The 24,070-nt window shown below is 40.7% G+C and overlaps 1 protein-coding gene across 4 annotated transcripts in view; it reads right to left on the bottom strand.

The window, feature by feature from the left end:
• Positions 1–24,070, bottom strand: part of LOC122565144 (DNA-binding protein RFX2) — a 143,073-nt gene that overhangs the window by 34,614 nt on the left and 84,389 nt on the right. For all 4 annotated transcript variants that reach the window (XM_087976184.1, XM_043720815.2, XM_087976183.1 and 1 more), the window contains 7 exons: positions 21,839–22,115; positions 15,345–15,419; positions 10,615–10,796; positions 9,921–10,040; positions 6,153–6,277; positions 5,373–5,491; positions 1,016–1,128 (listed from right to left, as the gene is read on the bottom strand). In XM_087976184.1, coding sequence (XP_087832310.1) covers positions 1,016–1,128; positions 5,373–5,491; positions 6,153–6,277; positions 9,921–10,040; positions 10,615–10,796; positions 15,345–15,419; positions 21,839–22,115 — 1,011 coding nt within the window. The remainder of the gene's footprint in view (positions 1–1,015; positions 1,129–5,372; positions 5,492–6,152; positions 6,278–9,920; positions 10,041–10,614; positions 10,797–15,344; positions 15,420–21,838; positions 22,116–24,070) is intronic.

Consider the following 24,070-nt stretch of genomic DNA (forward strand, 5'->3'; position numbering starts at 1 on the left):
AAAGCTGTTAGGGCCAGTTTGTTAGATATATTCAAGAGGGAGCTGGAGATGGCCCTTGTGGCCAAAGGGATCAAGGGATATGGAGAGTAAATGGGAGTGGGATACTGAAATTGCATGATTACCAATGATCATATTGAATGGTGGTGCAGGCTCAAAGAGCTGAATGGCCTACACTTGCACCTATTTTCTATGTTTCCATCTAGTGATACATTTTCACCTGCAGCCTTAACTGTGTGTCTGACTACAAAAGAATCAGTCACAGCAATTCAAATAAAAAAATTAAATTAACTACGGGCATGGAATGAGCTGCCAGAGGAAGTGGTGGAGGCTGGTACAATTACAACGTTTAAGAGACATTTGGATGGGCGTATGAATAGGAAGGATTTGGAGGGATATGGGCTGGGTGCTGGCAGGTGGGACTAGATTGCGTTGGGACACCTGGTAGGCATGGACGGGTTGGACCGAAGGGTCTGTTTTCATGCTGTACATCTCTATGACTCTATAACCCCAGTGTCTCAGCCTTATGCATAACCTGTCCCATTAGAAGGAGCAGTTCCTTGCTCTCTCAGTAACTGCAACTCTGCTACATGCAGGAACGATATGCTTAACATTCCAAACCTCAACATAAAAAAAAACTGGCTGTACACACAGCAGTGCAGCAACTGATTGATCCCAGGATACAGTCCTCAATTCCCAAAGAAAGCAAGCATGAGTTTGGCCCAGTAAATTTTCCATTGGTTGCACAGTCTGATACCAGCACCACTTCCTCTGTCTCCTTCCCTGCCCAGGTATAGCCAGAGTGTGCACTGCCAAATTGCAACCTGCAGCCCATGATTTCCAACAATTGAAACAGGCAGATAAATGTAAGCAGTTCACCTGAATTTGACACCCAGATTCCCAAAGCTCCCAAAACTCCCAAAGGAGCTCTATGTCAGGAACCCACACTTAAAAGACCATCCCTTCTGGTTTAGTCAAATAATCAATAGATTGTCACAAGGTTTTGCCATATCCTTACCTCACTGAAGTGACAGAGGCCCCATCACTTGGTAAAGGAGTTGAATGCCAAAACGTTTGCCAAAGTTTTTCAATGTAGTGAAACTGAAGATTTATTACAACATCCAACATTGCCTGTAAGGGAAGCCATCATTTGTTATGTGAGGTGCAATAAGTAATTAAAACCAAGGTTCAGAAAATACATTGCAAACCACTGAAATACATTTTCAGAAAATAGGAACATCTGCTTAGGATGCAGTTATCTAGATTGCTTGCAATGCAAATAAATAAAACTTGACATCTACCCATGATCATTAATCTAACGTATGTAACCTAAAATAGTCAGAAATGTAAATATAAATATTTTTATTATGATCATTAGTTAACTGCCCTTTAAACAATGTAGAATTACTCCAGTTTTGAGGAAGGGTGACTTGACCTGAAATGTAAACTCTGATTTCTCTCCACAGATGCTACCAGACCTGCTAAACTTTTTCAGCAATCTTGTTTCTGATTTACTGCGTCTGTAGTTCTTTCAGCTTTTATAAAATTACTCAAGTTGTCACTGAAACACAAACATCTCTTTAATATTGTACAAATTGAAAACTTAGTGTTAAACATACAGATAAAGCAGAAGTCATTGTACCCTGCAAACAAACTGATAAGTTACACACCAAGGCCCCTTGCCAGTCAAAACATCTCACCAATTCAGGTGGATTTTTTTTCCCCAATCTTACTTTCAAAATATATTCCTGCAGCATATTTTTGTTTTGAATTGCATTTGCTGTCAATCACCTGCCCTGCAGGTGTCTTTTGTTTACAATTCTTGTAATTTCTTGTTGTGTGAAAATAGTCCAAAATATTAAGTGTATTGTTCATCATCCACTATATCGCACAAAGACTGAAAAGCGTGTTTGCACAATTTCATCATTCAAGAAACAGTGCCATTACACAACTAAGTATATTCAAAATGCCAATTATCAAAGAAGATACAGAACAGCAAACTTTCAGGAAATTATAGTGAGGTGCAAAAACTAAATAGTAGTGAAATTTGATTATTATAATATAGACTAAGATGTTAATAGTATAAAGGGAGGGAGACAAGTTTTTGAAATGTGTTTAAAAAGATTTTCAACATCAGTACATTTCTGGTTTAAAGAGAAAAAAAGGTATCAAAACAGAAATCTTGGGAATTGTGTGTGGATCAGGCACCAACTGTACAGAGATAAACAGAGTTAACATTTTAGGTCACAAATCATCCCTGAGAATGTCAAGCCAGTCTGATGAAAGATCATTGAAATGTTAACCCTGGTAAACGCTGCACAGGTATTGACTGGCCTACCAAGTGCTGCCAACACCTTTGATTTTTAACTTCAAGTCATTGCAGTAGTTTGCTTTTGTAGTGATGAAGGAGACATTGCCGAAATTGGCTCTCATCATTTTCAAGTGGACAATGGAATAACCGGTGACAGATGGTGATATTTTTAACGTGAAGAGAGACCTTCGAGAAGCAATGGAAAAAGAAAAGGAGAAAATCAGAGTAAAAAGGGCCAACCAATCTGGCCAAAATAAGGTGGAAGTAAAGATTGCTGCAGGCTGCAATTAAACAGATGGTGGTTCAGGTACAGTCTTATGAACAAGAAAGGTAAAACCTAGAGTTCTGGGATGACGAAAGAGAGAAAAAGAGGGTAAAAGAATAACTAGGGAAAGAGTAGAAAGCATTAAGGACTATAATGGTAATTTGCGTGTGGAGCAGGAGGACGTAGGTAGAGTTCTAAATGAACAAACACTTTGTGTTGGTGTTCATTCTTGAGAGGGACAATGTGGTTAATTAAATCAGGGAAAAGGATTGTGATATGATTAAAGAAATTAGCATAGGAAGAGAGGAGGCTCAGAGTGGTCTAGCAGCTTTAAACGTAAAAAAATCTCCAGAGTCAAATGCTGTCGAATAAGGCAAGGGACGAAATAGCAGTGACACGAGCAATAATTTTTCATTCCTGTTTGGCTATAGGAGACGTGGCAGAGGATTGGAAGACAGCCAATGTAATATTGTTATTCAAGAAGAGAGTAAGGGATAAGCCAGGAAATTTCAAACCAGTCAGTCTAACCTCACTGATGGGGAAACTATTGAAAGCAATTCTGAGGGGCAGAATTAGTCTGCACTTGGAGAAGCAGGGATGAATCAAGAACAGTCAGCACACTTCTGTTAAGAAGAGGTCATGTCTGACCAACTTGATTGAACTTTTCTTAGGTGGAGGTGATGGCAATGCTTTTGATGTAGTCTACTTGGACTGCAGCAAGACTTTTGATGAGGTCCTGCATGGGAGACCAGTACTGAAGGCTAGAGCTCATAGGATCCAAGGAAATTTTGCAAATTGGATCCACAGTTGACTGAATGGCAGGAAGCTTATGTTCAGTGAGATCATGTAGGGGTTAGTGCTGGGGTCCTAGCTGTTTGTGGTTTATATGAATGATTTAGACTTCAATGTCGGAGGGTTGATTACTAGGTTTGTGGATGATATTAAAGTTGGTAGAAAATAGTGAGGAGGTTAACTTTTGATTAATTTCAGACAGGAGGACATAGACCAGCAGGTCAGATGGGCTGATCACTGGTAAATGTAATTCAATCCGGACAAGTGTGAAGTGTTGCAGTTGGGCAGGACAAACATGGCAAAGGAATACATTATCAATGGTAGCTCCATGGGAAGCACCAAGGATGAGACAGACCTTGGTGTGCATATACACCAATCCCTTAAAGTAGCAGGATTGGTGGATAAAGTGCTTGAGAAGGCATGTGGTGTTCTTGTTTTTATTAGTTGAGGCATAGAGAAATTATGCTGGAATTGTATACAACATTGGTTAGGCCACAGTGACAGTATTGTGTAGCGTTCCAGAATTTACATTTGAGGAGGGATGTGATTGCACTGGAGAGGATACAGAAATTTACCACATGCTACCTTGGTTGGAGAGTTTCAGTTATAGAGAAGTGCAACCAGAGAGATGTACAGCATGGAAATAGACCCTTCAGTCCAACTCGTCCATGCCGACCAGATACCCCAACCTAACCTAGTCCCACTTGCCAGCTCCCGGCCCATATACCCATCTAGGTGCCTTTTAAATGCTGCAGTTGTATCAGCCTCCACCACTCCCTCTGAAGAGAGATTTTTCAGTTAGGGTTGTTTTCCTGAGGGCAGAGGAGATTGAGGGAGGGGGTGATGGTTGAGATATATAACACTATGAGGATCATAGATAGGACAGATAGGAAGGAACATTTCCCCTTGGTAGAAGGGCCGGGGGATAGATTTATGGTAAGGGGCAGGAGGTTTAGAGGAGACGTAAGAAAAAAATGTTTTCAATCAGAGGGTGGTGAGAATCTGCAATTCTTTGCCTCTAAGTATAGTAGAGGCAGAAACTCTCAATACATTTAAGAAGTATTTTTATGTGCACTTACAATGGGTATGCAAGACCATGCTGGAAAATATGATTAGAATAGAGGCATAGGTAAGGTAGATAGTGGACAGCTTTTCCCCACAGTATGGGAGTGTAAAACTAGAGGCAAATGTTTAAGATGTGAGGGGAGAGATACAAAAGGGTCCAGAGGGGCAAAGTTTTCCACACAGAGGGTGGTGAGTGTCTGGAACAGGCTACCAGAGGTAGTGGTGGAAGAGAGTACAATTTCAACATTTAGACAGGTACATGGATGGGATAGGTATGAAGGGATATGGACCAAATACAAGCAAATGGGACTCGTTTAAGTTGTGAAAACTGGACGGCAAGGGCAAGTTGGGCCAAAGGGCCTGTTTTCGTACTGTAGATCTCTATAACTCTAATTGTTTTATTTGTTTTTGACTGGCGCGCAGTGAGCTCAAGGGCCTCCTTTCTGTGCTGTAGATCTCTATGACTGAGGGAGTAAGCTGAAGCATAAAAAAAAGTGGGAGTCTAACTGTCATCATGTTGAGAACTGGAATGACTGCAGAAAGTTAATGGAGAATGAGTGTGGGGGAGAGAATACAAGATGAGATTTGCAACATGACAAGGAATTCCAAATCAACAGTAAAATGGTATCAGAGAAGACAATCTGCTTGTGGAAGCAGAACAGTATGGCTGAGGCACTACTTTTCATTTGTCTTTAACAAAGAAGCAGGTGTTATAAAAGCCATTGTGAAAGAGATAGTAGTTGAGACACTAGATGGGCTAAGATTTGATAAACTACAGGTAACAGAGAAGCTAAATGTACTTAGTTATCTCAAATTCTTCCTTCATGATTACAAAACAACTCAGCAACATTTCCCTTCACACTTGGTAATGTGGGGCTTGAATTGAAGCAACCAGCTCTTCCCATTCTTCACCCTAACCTCCAAGCTTAAAGCACACCTCACCTCACAGTGCTCTCTGTACAAAATCTGTAAAGTCTTCACTTCATTCAGTGTGATATCTTCCGGCAAAGGACAGCTACCAATGTCTGCTTCAATAAACTCTGGCAGAGCACGAGACATATCTATTGGGTGGGGGAAGTAATAATTAATTAGAATTAGGTTTATTGTCACATGTACTCACATGAGTACAGTGAGAAGTTTACAAAGTCACCAATTACGGTGCCATCTTAGGTACAAAATCTTAGGAATAAATTAGTAGAATAAAGAAATAAAAAGTTCAAGAATTACAGTTCTAGCAAGCAGAGAAGACGGAGCAGACAGGTCCGCGCCACAAGATATTATTATGTTTTACATATGCATAACGCTTATGGTCCCTGGTCCCAAATATATTAGCAGTGTGTCAGATTAAATATCATGGGATCCTCTTAAATTCATCCTACCAGTGTCTGGTAAGCATATCTCAAAACTTGCAACATTTTTGCATTCAGGGTTTAATCTGTGATTATGTCTTTAAAAATGAACCCAATACTGACGCATGCCAATCAGTAAAGACAAAAACAGAGAGAACTGGGAAAACATCTGCTCGAATCTATTAACATGAGGTAGGAACTGAAGCAGCAAGGATGAACAGCAAATGATGGGGCACTCTTTCAATGTTGTAGCTGGAGCAGCTTTACACAATATTGGAAACTTTATGCACTCAATTCAAGAGGTCACATTTAAAATGAAAATGGAGTAGATTAACTCCTTATGAAATCAATTGTATATAAATAACTGACTGACCCAGAAACTGCTGGTGGTGTTGACTCTGTGCAGCTACAGATTGCTCTGGTGTTGTTGGAGCTGCATGTTGTCCATTCCCAGGCATATTGTCTCCTACACCATCCAACTTCTGCATAGGTTTAAACCTAAAGACAAAAGGGCAAAGTGTAAAAAAAGGGAGAAAAAAAATAAAAATTAGGAGAGGTGACTTTACCTTACTTGGCCAATTTGTTTTAATTCAAGGAGGAAATAATCAGAATCTTTTTTCAACTGGTTTATAAATGTGCAAATACATTGCCCAGCCTAACCATTTTTCATGCATTTCAAGATCTATAACATGACTGTTGAAAGAAAGCTCAGTTTAGTTCCTTTCTTTGCAATGAAACTTCTGCAAGAGGCCAATATAATTTCAAACACTGAAGATACACATTTAATGAATCAGTACCAACTACTATTATTCGATTACACTCATGCTTGTTACATGCTGCAATTGAGCAGGACCCATTCAAGGACCTTGAACATCAGGACCCATTTAGAAAGTCCAGTAACTACAACTTATAACATTAATAGCTGCCCAAGTAATGAATACTTAGGTCAGCTGGAAGTGGGACAATGGGATTGTAACTTGCCACTTTTGTCCTGGAGCCCTTTGGTTTCGCAGTGTTGTAGAAGGATGGGATGGTCCAAAAGGATTAATGCTGAGGAGTGCCTTAAGCACTGCTCACTATGATGATGTCATATAGACATGGGGGGGGAGCAGCTGAGAATGTCAAAAAAAAAGACCTACTTTCTGGGTCTTTCTCTGGTTCTATAACAATATCTGTCACATCTGTGTAACCTGGTAAGTATCGTGCAAGAAACCACCAGCAGACAAGCATTCCCTGCCAATCCCTTACTCATGGAAGAGGATGGTGGCTGCAAATCTGGCAGAGAGCCCAACATGATAAGCAGTGGTGAGAATTCATCCTACAATGCAGGCGTTGGAGTGAATTTTGTTGCACCCTACAATGCTGGCAATGAAGGTCATAAGGTCTTTAACCAGAGCTTTAAAAAGGCTGCTTATGCAGACAGACAGGGTCAGATGTAGGTCATTTGGTTCCTCAAGCCTGCCCCACCATTCAATATGATCATGACTGATCATCTAACTCAGTACCCTGTTCCCACTTTCTGCCCATACTATTTAACCCTTAGACCTAAGAACTACATCAAATTCCTTCTTGAAAACATTCAATGTTTTGATCGCAACTGTTTTCTGTGGCATATAATTCCACAAGCTCACCACTCTGAGATTTCTCCTCATTTCAGACGTTAATGGCCTATCCCACATCCTTAGACTGTGAATCTTGGTTCCAAAGTCCCCAGTTATCAGGAACATCCTGTGTTTAATCGGTCTAGTCCTATCAGAATTTTTTTGGCTTCAATGAGATTCCCCTTCATTCTTTGAAACTTGAGTGAATATGGTCTTAACTGTATTTCTTACATTCAACCTTCCATCCTAGGAATCAGTCGAGTAAACCTTCAGTGCACTCCTTCCAAAAGCCAGAACATCCAACGTCAGATAAGGAGATCAAAAATGCACATAATACTCTAGGTGTGGTGTCACTAATGCCCTGTTCAGTTGCAATAAGATATCCCTTCTCCTGTGTCAAATCCTCTTGCTCCGAAGACTAAGACCATTTGCCTTCTTCACCACCTGTTGCACCTGCAAGCTTACTTTCAGCCACTGGTGTTTACCCGAGTCTCGTTGAACCTCCCCTTTCCCAATCTTTTGTCATTTAAATAATCATCTACCTTCCTGTTTTTTTTTCTCTCCCAACTGGATAACCTCAACATTTATCCCCAACATACTTCATCTGCCAGACATTTGCTCACTCACTCAAGTTGTCCAAATCACACTGAAGCATTTTGACACCCTCTTCACAGTTCATCTGCAAACTTGCAATCTTGAAGAGTTGTACATTAAAGGTCCCTACAAAAGAAAACGTCTTGTCGAGATTCAACAAAGCAGAATCTACAGTTGACGGTAAAATGCATTTTAGACTTGGGATAAGAGATGCACAGCAGCACGTGAGTTAGGAACTCCCTGCAGTTGCAGTATTAGTCATTCCAAGGCAATTACAGACTACATCAGATAATAATCTATAGGAGTGACCTCAAGTTGAGGTTCAGTTGGGGCCTGAAGCGACATCAGCGGTTCTATGAGGGCTCCCTATACTCATTTTGGAAACTAAACAGAAGTCAGACTTAATCAAGTTGGCATAAGAAATCTATTACCTACTTCAGCAAGATTGAAACCTGTAACTATATGGATTGGCACAAATGTTTTTCACTACTCTCAATACAGAGAAGAGTTCAGATCACTAGAATTATAAAAGATAGCCAGCATATCCTGCTTGAGCTCATTGATCAGTTGAAGATTCATCAAAGTGCAACACAGTTTGATGAACAAATAGTAATGACAGGTCCAAGTCTGATATTAGATACCGAAGAGATTCAAGTTCAAATAGAACTTTTGTTTATCTTTGCAGGAAATATCCTCAGTATCAATGACAGAGACCCATGCCAAGCAAAAAAGAAATCCTCCAGGAATGTGAACTGAGGAAGTGAACATCTTGATTTCACCAATAATGTAATCACTAACGGTGAATGAAAGTGTCCACTTTAATCAGCAAGGAAGAAAACAAGCATAGATTTACTGCTAGACTGTGTGGAAAAACCTGCTGATACAGATTGCAGATGTGGTACAACTCCATGAAGCCACACTGAAGATATGATCAACAGCCACTTCTACAGGATACCGTAAACATCTGGTTCATCAATTCCAAGATCCTGCAAAAACAAAACTGCCTGTTTGAACAGGACAGCTACCATCCTTGAAGTAGAAAGATTAAAGGTCTTTCAGATATTATAATATAGTAATTGTCTGCTTCAGCAGGAAAGATGTCCTCAATACAATAAACCCAAGCAACGAGAAGTCTTCTAGTTTAAAGGGGACTTATAGACCTCACGCTGTTAAGAACAGAATCTAAGTCAATAGTCTTCAACCCAGAGACCAAATTTCCAAGTCTATAGAGTGTGTGTTCTAGGAGATTAGTGATACCTCAGAAAACCCAACTTTGTGAAATCAGAGACATGGCAGGAAATGGAGCTGTGGTAAAAGAAATTATATGCACAAATACATAAGTATTCATAATGGAAAAAGGTGGCGATATTATTCAAGGTTTTTAAAGGCTTAATTCTGAGGAACACCTAAGCACTACCCACTATAATGACATCATATATACTTATCGGATGGAGCTGAGAATATCAAAGTAGCAAGAGTTACCTCAGGGTCTGCCTCAGTCTCTTGAACAATATCTATTACCTGTACCTAGTTATTACTATGCAACAAGCTACATCTTGTTTGAGACTCTTTGTAAGACTACCAAATGATTTTCCTCTACCACACCAGACCACGTAGGTCCTATGGATTCCTACCAGGAAAGAGAGTGGTGGTAGAAAACGCACCAGATGGCTTATACAACGATATGCGCAGTGGTGAGCACGCATCTTACACAACATCTGAGAGTTGGTTCAGTGATAATGTCATTGATGGGGTTCTGAGATTATCTGGCAGGTGGGAGTAGGGAGAGAAGAAAGAGAGTTGGTGAGGCCGGTTGGTTAGGGGTGTCAAACGCTTTGACACTGTGGTGCCTGGGTGTGTGCTGGATGGTGAAATGCCCAACTTCTACCTTGGCTAATGGTCAGGGTCCTGGGTGTGGACTGGCTGTTGAGACGCTCAGATTGTACCTTTGTTTCTGATGTACAGGTTGTTGCCGCATTGCCATGTATTGCATGTCCTCCTGCAAACGGTTCAGAGGTGAATCTGGCTTCAGACGAATCCCGTAATAGTGATACTTAGAGTTTCCCCTGCAAGAGGAAAATTACAAACCCAATAACAGACAACAACCACCATGAGCAACCAAAATAATTCAGCTTATTCTTTCTGAAACAAGACAAAAACATACAAGCTACATTAATTTTCATCCTGTAAATATATTTGCAATCTGGCAATGCAACAGAAATACTGGATTTATAGCAAGGGGGCAGAAAAGTTGCAATTAGGTTCTTTACAAATACTGCAATAATTCTAATTCAAGACAACATTTTGACCCTTGGAGCCAAAATTTCAGCAAACACACAACTAGACTAACTTTGCAATGGCACAATTAGAGTGCTTAGGGTGTTAAATTTCTGTGTAGTATCACAGAGCTGTATCATTTCAGCTTTCAAGGATGATGTTCAAACAATGAGAGTGTACTGAGAAAAATATCTGCACTGCTCATTTTAAAGTTCAACACAACTTATTCACACAATAGCTCTAGAATAGTTGAAGCCACTCTCATCTTAACAATGCTACTTTGAGGAAAGGTTCACTGGAGGCCAACCTAAAACAGACAGAATTTCTAACATTTAAGTTGATGAGCAACGTTTTAACCCTGACCTTGTTCCCAATCTTCTGGTCCTCAGCCCCATGAACACAGAACGAATCAGTTTGCCAAAAGAAGCTGCATTGACAGGGTCAAGCTTCTGTTCTTGACAATGCCGCAAATAATGGTTATACAGGGAGCTCCGGGGAAGGCTAACTCCCTCAGCAGTCTCATAGTTATCCAGGAGCCACTGAAGCTGTATTAAATAGAGACAATGTGTCACTCATTCATACTGTACACAGTTAAAACAAAATCAACTTTAAGACACACTGAATCACTAAATTAACACATAAGCACACAAGGTTCTGCTAAGTAAAAAAAAATGGAAACAATTTTGACCACTGCTGTTTTCTGAAATGTTGTCCCCATTAGCTACTTTCACTAATCTGTTTCTAGTTCAAACCATGTGTGAACTGTTGAAGGAAAGTTACAAATGATTAGATTGATAAGAATTAAGGCGGCTGTGAGATTGAACTGTGCTCAGAACAGACACAGAAGCTCTTGTTCTGTGCATTTCACTCAGGGGAAAACAGGATTGAGATAGGGAAACAGTCCCAATATGCTGAGGAGCTGGGTGGTTTTTAAACAGAGCCAAACATGCTGTATTCTGGTTTATCATTGAGTTGTCACATGAGGGTGATGCCATTGAAGCTGTGCCATCAGTCCCTCAAACATTATTTATTTTCAGTGCCCAGACCTTTGAGGTAAATACGTGGCAGTGACTTCTGAAACTGGAAGTCAATGCATTGGTAACGCAGATTAATATAGTTATACAGCACAGAAACAGTCTCTTTGGTCCAACCAGTCCAAGCTGACCATATTCCCAACCTAACCTTGTCCCAGTTGCCTGTATTTAGCCCATATCCCATGTGCCAATTCTAAGAACTCTGATATACATCTTCAATCCACTAAGTGGACACGCCTCCATTTCATTGCTGCACCTCACCTGCAACGAAAGTTATCGTAATGCTGCAGAAAGGACACTGTGTGCTTCAGGGACACCAGGCTACAGCTCAGCCTCTTCACATACTGTCCCAGTATTCATTCACTCTGAGCCTACCTTGCTTTGCCTTGCTTTTGTGCTCTTTTCCCCCTCAACCAGAGTTACCAGGCTCATATTACTCCTTGGATAAAAGCAAATTATTTGCTAGGATAAAAGCAAATTACTGCAGATGCTGGATCTGAAACCAAAAAAGAGAAAATGCTGGAAAATCTCAGCAAGTCTGGCAGCATCTGTGAGGAGAGAAAAGAGCTAATGTTTCGAGTCCAACTGACCCTTTGTCAAAGCTTTGACAAAGGGTCAGTTAGACTCGAAACGTCAGCTCTTTTCTCTCCTTACAGATGCTGCCTGACTTGCTGAGATTTTCCAGCATTTTCTCTCATATTACTCCTGTCCTGCTTTTCCATTGAGCACAAAGCCAAGAAGCTTGTCATGGTTGCTGAAATAACTCGAGAGGGGCCAGTATCCCATCAGGAAGGAGAAAGTGAGGACTGCAGATGCTGGAGATCAGAGTCAAGACTGTGGTGCTAGAAAAGGACAGCAGGTCAGGCAGCATCCGAGGAGCAGGAGAATCGATGTTTCAGGCATAAATCCTTCGTCAGGAATGGGCATCTCATCACCAAATAGCCCTTTATTTACGCACAGAGCCTTGACATTGATCCAGCTTCCTCTGAGCAAAAACATTGCCTGACATTCCTCTTTTGTCTGGCAGCCAGGGCTCTCTGATTGAACCAGATTAACAATCCCAATCAGGAAACTCATTCCAATAACCTGGTTGACCTCGTTACAATCACTGCATCCCTCCCCCTCTGAGTCTGAGGGCACAGGCCATTATTTTTTTCTGTCCTCCTGGGACATTTAGCACCAGGTCAGGTTCTTCCAACTCTGCCTCTGAAACGGTGGCGTGTATCGCACAGGAGCTCACCTCTAGCACTCGGAGCTTCCCAGAAGAAATTCGTTCTCTTCTTCAGGTAGCAAAGGCGTCGATACAGCGACATCTGTCTCATCAATTTCAGATTCTGAGGTATCTTTAACGTTTGAAGGAGAGGGAGAACCCACAGGTTCTGGAACAGTCAGAAAGACTGTTGAGGAAGTGGACACGGGAAGTTTTGCTCCTCCATTGTTTGTGAGTTTTCAGCTTTCATTTGCCCATGTGCTTGTTCAGGACCATCGCACCTACCCAAGCTTTATACACCACTAGACCTGACCTCAGGCCAACCATGCCCATTCAGGGCCAGTCCCTACATCAAACTCTGTCCCCTGAAGTAAACTGTCTCTCTATACACATTTAGAAATGAATGGACTGATTAGCGATGGAAAGCATGGTTTTGTGCAGGGGAGGTTGTGCCTCACTAACAATCAGGTTTTTTGAGGTTATGAAGATGATTGATCATGAGGGAAAAGTGGGTGATATTGTCTACATGAACTTCAGTAAAGCCTTTGACAAGGTCCCTCATGGCAGACTAGTGCAAAAGGTGAAGTCACATGGTATCAGGGGTGAGCTGGCATAATGGATACAGAATTGGTTTAGTCATAGGAGACAAAGGGTTGCAGTGGAAGGATGCTTTTTGGAACGGAAGGCTGTGCCTAGGGGTGTTCCACAAGGATCAGTGCTGGGTCCGCTGCTGTTCATGATCTACATGAATGATTTCTAGGATAAACATAGCTGGTCTAATTCTTAAGTTTGGGACGATACACTGATTGTGGAGTTGCGGATAGTGAGGAGGATTGTCAGAGCATACAGCAGGATGCCAATCAGTTGGAGGCATGGCCAGAAAAACGGGAGATGGAGTTTAATCCGGACAAATGCGAGGTGATGCATTTTGGAAGGTCAAGTACAGGTGGAAATTATATAGTGAATGGCAAACCCTTAGGAGTATTGATATGCAGAGGGATGTGGGTGTGCTGGTCCACAGATCACTGAAGGTGGCAGCACAGGTAGATTAGGTGGTAAAGAGGCCTGTGGCATGCTTGCCTTCATTGGAAGGGGCATTGACTATAAGGATAGACAAGTTATGCTGAATAGAACTTTTGTTCAGCCAAACAGAGAATATTGTGTACAGTTCTGGCGACCACACTACCAGAAGGATGTGGATGCTTTGGAGACAGTACAGAAAAGGTTTACCAGGATGTTGCCTAGTATGGGGATTATTTTTCTTTGAAGAAAGGTTGGATAGACTGAGTTTGTTTTCACTGGAACGCACGAGATTCAGGGGTATATCTGGCATATCATATGAGGAGTTTATAAGATTGTGAATGGCACAGATAGGGTGGAAAGTTTGAAGCTTTTTCCCAGGGTGGAGGGGTCAATTACTCGGGGACACAGGTTGAAGGCGCGAGGGGGATGTTTAAAAGAAATGTGCGAGGCAAGATTTTCACACAAGGGTGGTGAGTGCCTGGAACGCGTTGCCAGAGGACATAAGGAAGCTACAAAGGGATACAGAACATAAAAAACACAAAAACTAGGAGGAGGAGGAGATCAGCCCCTTAAGCCTGTTTCACCATTTGATATGATCATAGCTGATTATATCTCGGCCTGAATTCCATTTTCCTGCCCACTTTTCAAATCTCTTCAACCCATTACTACTTAAAAATCTATCTCCTCCTTTGAGAGAAGTAATTTCTCATCTTTTTTAAATCTGTTACTCCTTATCCTAAAACTGTGACCTCTCATGCCAGATTGCCCCACATGAGGAAACATCCTCTCTATGTCTACTTTGTCAATCCCTTTTAGCATCTTATATACCTCAATTTTAGATCTCTTCTCTTTTTATACTCCAGACACCATAGACCTAAACTGCTCATTCTCTCTTCATAGGATAAATCTCAAAGCTCTGGAATCAATCTGGAGAACTTCCACTGAACTTATTCTTGACTAGAACCTCAACACCTTTATTAATCCATTGTTCTCTAATCCTCCCAGTCTTACCTTTCACTCTAACGGGAACATAAAAGGCGCTGAACTCTCATTATCTCGTTATGAGTTTCCCACTTATCAGATGCCCCTTTACTTGCAAACAGTCTACTGCAATCAACTTTTCAAAGTTCTTGTCTCATACCATTGAAATTTGTTTTACTCTAATTAAAAACTTTCACCTTAATGGAAGGCTTACCCTTTTCCATAACGATTTTCAAACAATGCTTTGGAAGCAGTTCACAGCAGGTTTACCGGACCAGAAATAAGTAGATTACCTTACAAGAAAGGCTAGACAGGCTTGGCCTGTATCTTCTGGAGTTCCAAAGAATCAGAGATGAAATTTACAAGATCCTGAGGGGACCTGATCAGTGAATATCGAAAGGGTGTTTCCTCTTGTGGGAGAATCTAGAACCCGGGATGGTTTAAAAATAAGCTGCCGCCCATTTAAGACAGAGAAGAGGAAATGATTTTCTCTCAGAGGGCTGAGACTCTGGAATTCCTTTCCTGAAAAGGCAGTAGATGCAGGAGCTTTAAGTATTTTTAAGGCAGAGTTAAATAGATTTTTGGTGACCAAGGGGATGACAGATTATCAGAGGTATGCAGGAATGCAGAGTTGAAGTTGAAGTCCGATCAGCCATTAAACAGCAGAGTAGGTTCGAAGGGCAGAGTGGCCTATTCTTGTTCCTAGTTTGTATGTTCATATGTCTGTGGAGTTTTCACTGCAATTCTCGATGGAACACTTCAATATAGAAAGAGCTAATAATTTAAGAATTCTGAAGATTCACTGGATGGGAAACAGTAAAATTTTAGTAAAGGCAGATACTCACATGGCTGTTCAACAGAGTACTTTTATGGGCTGTAATCCCTTCAGATTTCTGTAGGTTCTCGATTGCCATTTCAATCTATTGGAACAAATCACACATTTCACTTAACGTCTGCCTAATTTAGTTATTATCTCAACTAACTTATGTGACAGGAATAAGATGTTTAAATTACACTCAACAAACGTAATCAGAATCAGTACACTTCAGAAATTAGAATATAAATATTGACATATGTTCAGTAAAATTAAACAGGACATGCAAACATTCTCATTTGATTATTACTGAAGCTTTACATTTGCACTTACCAGGTCAAATGTAAAAATGCCATATTGCAAATGATCACAACTATATTTTCTACAGGACACAAGGGTGCTGTTTGGTTAGCAAGTCACCTCTGATTAGTTAAGACGTTGCCATAGAGAAAGGAATGGGGAATTACAGATTCTCCAAATTGCAGGATAATTTAAAAAATGTCACAAGGCTTGAACATATTATTTTTGATTGCAGAGAACAGGTCCCTGCATATGGATGTGCATTAATACTAGCAAATATAAATTAGTCACATTATGAGCCCAACTGGTTATTTTAAATTGATTGCGAGCGCAGCTATTAGCAGACTAAGGATTATCTAGCAAGTACTGCAGAAACACAATTATATTTAACAGAACATATTTTGTTTTGGGTTTTAAAAGAACTGTCTGTATTCTGCCTGTTATGAACAACCAAAGCTACATTTTTTTTGTTCAGTCAGTCAAGCACAGGAGCTATGGTACCTGGCAGCACACCAACATAGAAATTCGTATATGACACTAAGTGCTGGGCAAAACATCTTTTTGTACCAAAAGCAGCAGTTGACAGTGAGAAATATCGTTAGTGTCATCACTGCACTGTAGCTGTGTGAAATTGCTTCCTTAACCTTTTATTCAAACTTCTGAGATGTTTCACTTTTCCGGGCTAATTTGAGGCTTTCTGAGGTAATTTTCAGGTCTGAAGGTTGAGATATTTGACTCGTGCAAGTTTGTGTGATGATCCGCTGAGGATAGCCATAGTCCTCAGCAATTCGGTTTCTTGAGGTTAACCTGGGGTTTCCACAGCATTCCCAATTTTTGGAGCAGGTAAATTACACATGAAATTTGAAAAAGGCTCGATAACCAAGCAGAGATGCTGCATGTGGGAACATAACTTGGGACTTTTTCCCTGCTGCTAAATAATAAGATTACAAATTTGAGCAGGATTATTGCATTTTCAGCAGCAGCATGAGATCTATAAACTGAGGCAGTGTTGGCTTATGTCACATGGTGTTAAAGGATGTATTTCCCTCATTGACAGTCATTATCATGCGTTCACATGTTCATGAGAAATTAAAGCGTACAATGTTCTGATTCATACAGACTGTGATCAACTGAATCAAACTAACACGAGGAAATATAAATACCCCAAATGGTAACTTTGGCACTCACAGAGAACTAGACCAAATTTGTAAAGGTTTTATCACAAAACCCAAGACACAGAAATGTGTAAAGGACATGACAAGTATCCCTCTTTCATTGAGTTATGAAGTAAGCTCATCGATTCTGTTTTTCCTCCATAGATGATGCTAGATCTGCTGAGTACTTCCAGCATTTTCCACTTGTGCTCCAGATTTCCTCAAAATGTAACATTTTGTTTTTGATGCTTTGCTTTTGCTCTCATCTCTTAAGCACAGTGGGTTAGTTAGTCCTCCAGGCCTCCTCCTATTTCTCCTTTCTCAAATGCCATTCCATCAATGCAGCATGTGTCTTCTATTTTTACATTCAAACACACTGCACTTTTCATAGCCCATATTGAACTTCACTTTCTTTTAAAATCTGAGGTCTTACTGAGCATTATCCTTTTCTCATTTTGATATGTTTATGGATCTAAACCAAATGGCCTGTTTCTGTGCTGTACATTCTCTACAAAACCTTAAAAGAACAATGGTCTCCAGCTTGTTGCCAAATTTCAACCTTTCACTGAGACTGATGTTACATCATTAATATACTTTTAGAATCAGGAAAGGTATCAGTACCTCCCTGAGTCCATTCTCTCTAATGACTTGGCTTCCTTCCAGTTAGTCAGTTCCTAATTTGTTTTAATGTGTAATCATAAAAGGAGTTTCTTGTATACAGCTCTGTCAAAGGCCCTGAAGAATGCCAGTCCGGCAAAAGCTGGGATGGCTGTCTTTTATTAGACTGTTTTAATAACTGCTCTGATATTCATTAGATAACACATTACTGAAATCTATTTAATGGGAATCTAGTTGTCAGGTTTATCTTCAATGCACCTCTTGAAAATGCCAATTCCCATCTGAGCGTTTCCAGTCAAAATGTCCCTTGGGCAGTTTTAATCCCTCAAATCACTGCTGCTCAAATGTCCTATTTATCTCTGTTCCCTGGGTATGCCACCTGTTCCAGGAAATATACTAATTTCAGGGCATTTTGATGTACAATGTCAGCAGCCTTTATATGTTAGAAAAAATCCTCCAAGAAATCACTCTGAATTATCTTACAGCGCATGGACTTTTCCATGTTGGCTTGTTGATGTGCCGTGGGCGGCACGGTGGCACAGTGGTTAGCACTGCTGCCTCACAGCGCCAGAGACCCGGGTTCAATTCCCGCCTCAGGCGACTGACTGTGTGGAGTTTGCACATTCTCCCCGTGTCTGCGTGGGTTTCCTCCGGGTGCTCCGGTTTCCTCCCACAGTCCAAAAATGTGCAGGTTAGGTGAATTGGCCATGCTAAATTGCCCTTAGTGTTAGGTAAGGGGTAAATGTAGGGGTATGGGTGGGTTGCACTTTGGCGGGTCGATGTGGACTTGTTGGGCCGAAGGGCCTGTTTCCACACTGTAATGTAATGTAATGTAATCTAATCTAATCTATGAGCATCCTTGAACCATTTGGCCTGGTTCTTGGTCCAATGATCACTCTTACTCTCTACATATAATGTTAGTGAAACTTTCTTGTCACGTTTTAAAGGCATTTTGGGTAAAGGTAACGTCAGGAGCACATAAAAGAAGCTGTCTCCACACTGGCCCTTGAGCTACTTCTGAGATTAACACATGTTTCGTCCAAGTGCTGGACTAAGGATTAAAGAGAGAATTAAGGTTTTGAGAAAGATCTCAGAAATGTACTGAAAAACCATCATCTTGGACATATCTCTCCATAGATGCTGCCACACCTGCTGAGTTTCTCAAACACTTTGTTTTTATTTCAAATTTCTAGTATCTGCAGTATTTTGTTTTTAATCAAGGTGACAAAGTGGAATTATGAATTACCAAGGAATATGAACAAATAGTAAATATTCTACAGACATGTCACTAACAAAACAAAGTAAAGCTGGGAATAGGGCCAGTCAGGGATGGTCAGCACAGGCAACAGTTACAAAATTGCTGAACAATTAGGCAATCATCTTGCTTCAGTATTTACCAGAAAGGTCGACCAGGCAGACATAATATTAGAGGATGAGGTCAGAAGTGATATAGCGTCATTTAAATACAGAGGTATGAAATTAACTAATCAAATTCAAAGATTAAAAAATTGACAGGATATTGTATCAGATTAGTACATTTCGATATTCAAATGATCTTTGACAAAGTACCACATAGTAGACTAACGAATAAGGTAATGCAGCGTGCAATGTCGAGTAAGGGCATGCGGCGAAATGGGTAACCAGTTGGCATTAAGACAGAAAGCATAGCAGAGCTATTTACAGTAGGTGATGGAAAGTAGGTCCAACATTGATCAGGGTTGGAACAACTGTTGCTCACAATTCACTTCATAATTTGGAGAATGTAATAAAAAAAATTCTAAAACAAGAGCAATAGTGAACACTGATGAGTACTACCACAAATTACCAAAACAAAATGAAACAACACGAATAGCTATGTACAAGGCAAATGAATTCACACAAATAACTATAATTTATTGCATTTTGATAAGAACATAAAGGACTTGGCACACAAACTTAGAAAAGAATCTAAAGGCAGTAGAGAAACAAAGGAACAGGAGTAAAATAGGCCGTATCGTGGATAGTGAGGAAGGTTCTCAGAAATTGCAGCAGGACCTTGATCAGCTGGGGAAGTGGGCCGAGAAATGGCAAGTGAGTTTCATATAGATAAGTGTGAGGTCTTGCATTGGAAAGTCAAATTAAGGTCGGAGTTTCATGGTGAATGGTAGGGCCTTAAGGAGAGTAGTAGAACAGAAGGAGTTCAGGTGCACAGTTGTCTGAAAGTGGAGTGACAAAGTAGACAAAGCAGTGAAGAAGACTTTTGGCACACTGGCCTTTCATTGGTCAGGGCACTAAGTTATGTTGCAGTTATACAAGACATTGGGTGAGGCCACACTTTGGGTATTGTGTTCAGTTTTGGTCACATTATTATAGGAAAAGTGTTATTAAACTGCAAAGAGTGCAGAAGAAATTTACAAGGATGTCTCAGCTATAGGCACAGGTTGGACAAGTTAGGATCTTTCTCTTTAGAGCGAAGAGACTGAGGGGGACCTTTATAGAAGTGTATAAGATCATGAGAGACATGGATAGGGTGAATGCACTCAGCATTTTTCCAAGGGTTGGGGAATCGAGGACTGGAGGGTAACAGATTACGTTTAGAGGAGAAAGAATAAAAGGGAACCGAAGCGGCAACATTTTTACATAGAGGTTGGTACGCATATGGAATGAGCTGCCAGGAGTGGTTGAGGCGAATGCATTAACAACATTTAAAAGGCATTTGGATGTCTGTTTTCGTACTGTACATCTCTATGATTCTAAATACGTGGATAGGAAAGATTTAGAAGGGTATGGGCCAATGCAGGGAAATAGGGTTAGCGCAGATGGACATTTTGTTGGCACGGACCAGTTTAGGGCAAAGAGTTTGTCTCCATGCTGTAGGTCTCTATGACTCTACGAGTACAAATACATCTTAGGAATAAATACAATGCAGGTCAACAGGCCATGACAAAGGCAAATCAAATACGAGTGTCTCATTAGGAGTATGAAGTTATACTAAAGTTTTAAAATTTGGTTACACCAGACTCAGCATACTGTGTCCAGTTCTGGCTGCCATACGAGGAAAAAGGGAAAAACACATTGGAGAGAATGCAAAGGAGAAATACAAGAACGAAGCCAGAACTGCAAGATTGTATCCCTCTGAAAGGATGGTCAGGATAGTGCAATTCTTAAAATCATGGAAGTTTTTAACATACTTGAACGTGGAGTGGTGCCTTGATTTATCAGCAAGAACAAACTACAGGCAAACAACATTAGAGACAGTAAGCAATTAAGTAGCAAGTTCAGAAGAAACTTTTTTACTCAGCAAGTCAGTAACAAAAATGTGGAATTTTGCTACTACATGGAGTAGTTGAGGCGAATAGAACTAAGGGAATAGTAATAATAAGGGAAAGCTCGACAAAAATAGGAGAACACGTGATTAAAAGAAGGATGTGAGGTGTTTTGAACAAAGTATGGGGTCTTGGCTGCAAGTGGTACTGCCCCTAGCCGTGGGTCAGAAGGCCTGGATTTAAGCCCTATCTGCCATGGAGGTATGTCATGACATCTCCAAACAGATTTACTAATACTAACCAAACACCAGCATGAACTGGTTCTGTGCTATACATTCCACCTAATCATTTTGAAAGTTGATTTGAGGTATTTGACCAAGCAACCTTCAGAAACAATCCAAAATTACCCCTGAAGAAAACTAGATGGACCTATACGCAATGTAGCAGCCCTGTAAAAGCAGTCTTGCTAGTTCTTACTTCTACTTAGAAATTTAGTAGATGAACATGCAACTAGCTCAGACCAAAACGTGGAGGCAGAGTGTTTAGCACTGCTGCCTCACAGCACCAGGGACCTGAGTTAAATTCCACCCTCGGGTGACTGTCTGTGTGGAGTTTGCATATTCTCCCAGTGTCTGCATGGGTTTTCTCCACGTGCTCCAGTTTCCTCCTAGAGTTCAAAGATGTGCAGATTAGGTGGATTAGCCACGCTAAATTACCCATAGTGTCAGGGATGTGCAAGCTAGGTGGATTAGCAATGGGAAATGCAGGGTTTCAGGAATAGTGTAGGAAGGTGGTGCGTCTGGGTGGGATGCCCTTCGGAGGGTCGATGTGGACTCAATGGGCCAAGTGGCCAACATCCACACTGTCGGGATTCTATGATTCTGCAAAAACCCAAACAGGTTCTGTTCTATGAGTTCAGGCATTCCTCCTTTGCTTTGTGCAAGAGCTTCCAAAGGACAGTAGATATTAATTCTCAGTCAGCTCCTAATTCTGGCCGTACTGCAGGCAAATCAGTAAAGTGTTGCAAATTCACAGCACTGAATGATGTATAATGTTCCCATATAACTGAACACCGACCTGATTTCCCTCAGGCATTCTGTCATTCAGCACCCTGGTTAAACCCTCCCTTTGTCCCATGTTCCTCACTAAAATCAGATATATGGAGGGAATTCAACGAGAGATCACTTAAACAAAGGTATTTTCCTCACAGTTCCAGGTGAAGGGCGCGTGGCATGAGAGAGTGGATGCCTAGAGTTGTCCATTGTCCCTCCATGGATGAGATATGTTCCACCGCTACTTGAGATGATCTGACCTCCTCCTACCTCCATTGCAATACCAACAGTTCCCACCATACTGTGAGTTGGCACCACAGTGGGTGAAGATACCACTGTGGTCACTTGGACTGCATTCCCCGGCGACTCAAAGTACGAGGCTCCAGGATTCTGTGCATAGAGCTGGGTTTCTGGATAGGAGTATGCTGCACGTCTAGAAAACAACAGAAAACAAGCAGAATTTTAAAAAGTTATCGTGAGGAAAGCAGAAGAGGAGTAATAGGTCTGGGATATGTGTTCAATCAGTAGGAGCATTGGAAAGCAATGAATAACGATAATTCAGTTTTCTCACTGGGAGCCACAAAATAAGAATATATGACATATCTGATGTGTGAAAGGATTGTATTTCCTCAACTTATTGATGGTTGATCTCAAGATGTTCTTTTGACGTCTCTGATGTGCCTCCTTTTACACATTTTCTCCCAGTCTTGTTCAATGTCCCTTATACAAGTCTTTCATAATTCTGAACTCAATTGTCCAAGAATTGTGTTAACAGGAAATGTCTGTGCCAATGGTTTCTGTTATCTGTCTTATATAATCCATTTTTGTAACCACAGAAGTCAAATAACCTTAGCATCAATGATTTGGCTAGTCAGCAGTCTGGCTTCACTACTTCTTTTCATAGCAAGCTGATTTGGTATTTATGTAAAGTTAGCATCCCATCATGCATGTTAGGCTACAATTCTGTTAGCCATAGGGCCACAATTGCCTGTAAGATCACAGTCCCTCCTTTTCATCCATTGAGCATTTAATGAATGGGTTTACAATCTAGCCATGTCACACTGGACAGGCAGGTATCAAGATCCAGTCAATCAGTCCACAGTTCTTAATACAACTAATGTATAATTATACAGCAAACATATAATTATACAGCACTGCCATCCAATGATCATTAAAGTTGCTGCTTATGTGACATCAATTCCACATTTCATTGGCGGTTATCTCCCTTTTCCATTTGGCAAACATTATCACATAGAATATCAAATAAATCAAAGTACAGAAAATTATCGATGCAATAACACATGCAATACAGATCCACAGGTGAATTTGTACATTCATGCCCTGATTTCAGGTATCATCCCACTTGCTAGTCACTTTAATTATCTCAATATTCTTAATTTTCTTAGCACACTGAATAACCCTGCAAAAGATTCAGGGGTTTTAGCTAGTTGCTTCCTGATCTGCTGCATTTTTCTCAGGTAAAATTTAATGCTAACTTCATATTTCTCAAAAATGTAGCCCAAATTCTGCTTAATTTTCTCAGTGATATTAATAACAGTTCCTTCTCGCTTATATATATTTATTTATCTATATTTATTTATCTATCAATCAGCTCGATTTGCCCTACCCTGGCTGGTACCTGGGCTAGAATACAAAAGGTGGTAATTATTTATGTGGCATATTCATGCACCATATTGATAGCCCTTAAATGAAGTGATGACACAAATTTCCCCTTTCCCTTTATCGGCCATCTTTAAGATGTCAGTATTAATGTTCCTGGGATTATTATGCAGTTTAGACCTTTACTTGTTCTAAAGCGATGCAGAACCTGTTCATTGGGATACATAGGATAAAGGTAGATGATTATTTTGTCTGTCTTAGCTAAGGTGGCACCTACAAGTTGCTCTTTCTTCTCAACGAGGTGTAGTGGTCAATGTGGATCTTTCCATCATACTTCTAGTTCCTATCCCTCACTAAACCTCGTAAAGGGACAGAAGTCAATCATATTATACCTCTCCCAAACCTTCAGGTTTGAAGAGGTCTCACTCATGAAGTTACAACTCCTTCACTACCTCTATGCTCCCACTTGCTCACACAATATCACTTTTCATGCAAAATCAGGCACTTTGTTCCTACTTTATCAAAACTCTTGGACACATATTGGCCCTATTCCAAACTCCGACCTTTGCCTCCCTGTCACACACATCCCTGTCCCATACCCCTCATTTGCACCTCCCTTCGTAACATTCAACTGTCCATCTCACAGCTTGCAGTTGCACCACAATCCTCTCTTTTGGTCTGAAGTATTTTCCCACGTGATACTCCTCCAGTTGGTAATAACTCTGGCTGTTAACGTAATAACAATCATCAGCACAAGCTTCCACATTA

The sequence above is a fragment of the Chiloscyllium plagiosum genome, unplaced genomic scaffold (assembly GCF_037043375.1).
Source record: "Chiloscyllium plagiosum isolate Xiang-an unplaced genomic scaffold, Cpla_swu_hap1 HiC_scaffold_28, whole genome shotgun sequence".
In the NCBI taxonomy this organism is placed as follows: Eukaryota; Metazoa; Chordata; class Chondrichthyes; order Orectolobiformes; family Hemiscylliidae; genus Chiloscyllium; species Chiloscyllium plagiosum.